Source organism: Salvia splendens, chromosome 20, assembly GCF_004379255.2.
Source record: "Salvia splendens isolate huo1 chromosome 20, SspV2, whole genome shotgun sequence".
NCBI classification, from domain to species: Eukaryota; Viridiplantae; Streptophyta; class Magnoliopsida; order Lamiales; family Lamiaceae; genus Salvia; species Salvia splendens.
The window spans coordinates 20,742,002-20,743,823 of record NC_056051.1 but is presented as its reverse complement, the minus strand read 5'-3'; the positions used below and the strand labels follow the sequence as shown (position 1 = coordinate 20,743,823).

The 1,822-nt window shown below is 33.7% G+C and overlaps 1 protein-coding gene across 1 annotated transcript; it reads right to left on the bottom strand.

The window, feature by feature from the left end:
* Positions 1–203: 203 nt before the first annotated feature.
* On the bottom strand, positions 204–1,308 carry LOC121782120. Its single transcript, XM_042179840.1, has 2 exons — positions 1,251–1,308; positions 204–732 (listed from the first exon to the last, which is right to left on the bottom strand). Exons 1-2 carry the CDS (start codon positions 1,305–1,307, stop codon positions 283–285), a joined length of 507 nt encoding a protein of 168 aa, XP_042035774.1. The 5' UTR covers position 1,308; the 3' UTR covers positions 204–282.
* Between the last annotated feature and the right edge of the window lie 514 nt (positions 1,309–1,822).

Below are 1,822 nucleotides of genomic sequence, written 5' to 3'. Positions count from 1 at the left end.
TAATTTTCTTTTATTTCCTTTTTACTTATTAGGGTTTCTAGATCTCATAATTGTTTTCACGGTAAAACTTCGATTTTGATAATAAAATGAAATCTATAGAAATTAGGGTTTTTTAAGGATTTCTATAAGTTTCACAGACAATTATTCAAATGATTTACATATAATAATACTTTTAATAGCAATTACTACTGCTATTATTCATGTATCCAATAATATACTTATTTGATGTATTCCAGAACAACCATACATATATCATAAACATTACAAGTCCATTTCTAAAATCTAATGCTCTTGGTTCGAGTTATAATCAATCCTTCCAGCACAGCTAGATGTCCTGATAATTTTTTTCCCACCTGATAAATTGTTTCTCTTGGAGCAATTTCGCTTGGCAATATCTCTCATCATCCATGCCATTGACAACTTGGGATTAACCCTAGTTGTAGTATTGAAATCTTGCACAAACTTTATGGCATCTTCCATAGCTATGGGGCAACGCTGTAATCTCTCCTTCACCGCTTCTGTGCAAAGCCCGCAAACCCATTTTCCCGAAAACGAGGTCCGGATCCGAGTTATGTATTCCTTTGTGTAGTCTTCTTTGAGGCCACAACACTCGCATTCCGCTTGCAAGATTATTGTTTCTTCCATTTCAGCAATGGTTTCCAATTCTTTGCCTATTTTGTTTATTTCATTTGTCACGTCCGATACCGTTTTTCGTAGATATTGATGATCACTCTGCAAATATAATATGACAGTATCAATATAGGAGGCAGTTATAGTGAGAACTTTTTAAAATGAAAAGTTTGAGAATTGAAAATCATATCAGTTCTTTGGTACATTAATATCAGTTGGCATCGCAAAATATCAATTTCTGATATTGAGTCATGAACTGATGTTCATGAATCAGCGAACTGGTATTGAGTCATGAATTAATGTATTTGTGAACTGATATAGTTCTGTATTCATACTTGAAAAAAAGTTCTAATAGAAACCATCTCCTAGAAATTGCACATAAATTCGTTGAAATAGGAGGTCCATATGCAACTTAACCAACATACATAGATATCAATATGGAAACATATTTAGGGTTTCGTTCAATTGCACTAACTTATGCGTCAATGTAATAAATTATAGGAATTGTGCAATAATTTATTGCACTGAATTAACAAATTATTGAATCCTGTTACAACAAGAAGGTTATAATACACACATACATATTTTATATATTGATGAAGTGAAGCTAGGTTGCATACCATGATTGGAAGAATATTGCTTTCTTCTTCTTCTTCTTCTTGAGGTCTCACTAGCATCTCTTTGAGATGAATAAAAAGACTATATATAGAACTAGAATGGGAAATGGTGGTATGGTATATATAGTGGGTGAAGGAAGGTGGAACAATGAGATGGTGATGAAGAAAGGGATTGATGATCATCATCAACAGAAGAAACATGAGATATCAACATTGCTTTCAAATTTGAAGTTACTTTTCCTATTCCAAGATAGGGCCCTTTACAGGTTAAAGTCTGTGTATTTGAGCAGATAAGAGTTGCTTTCTTGGCATAGTGTCATAGCCATTAATGAATCTACATTGCAACTTGCAATTTGCATTAGATATTTACGTGTCGTAGGGTGATGAATCATGAAATGCTAGCTCAGACAAGTTGGTGAATGTTTAATTGTTTAATGAAGGGATGTGTGTGCAGTGACGTAGCCAGGGTTTCGACCTTAGAAGGCCCAAATCACTGTTAATAGTTATGGAGTATTTTTCGGCGTTTATTCACTGGAAGCAATTACGACATTAACAGCGTGTGTATAATATTGTAG

Excerpts from the sequence above, each read along its gene's own strand:
- LOC121782120 (XM_042179840.1), bottom strand. The coding sequence starts at position 1,307 with ATGCTAGTGAGACCTCAAGAAGAAGAAGAAGAAGAAAGCAATATTCTT. Across the intron at positions 733-1,250 it reads GCAATATTCTTCCAATCATG|AGTGATCATCAATATCTACG; the intron begins GTATGCAACCTA and ends TTATATTTGCAG.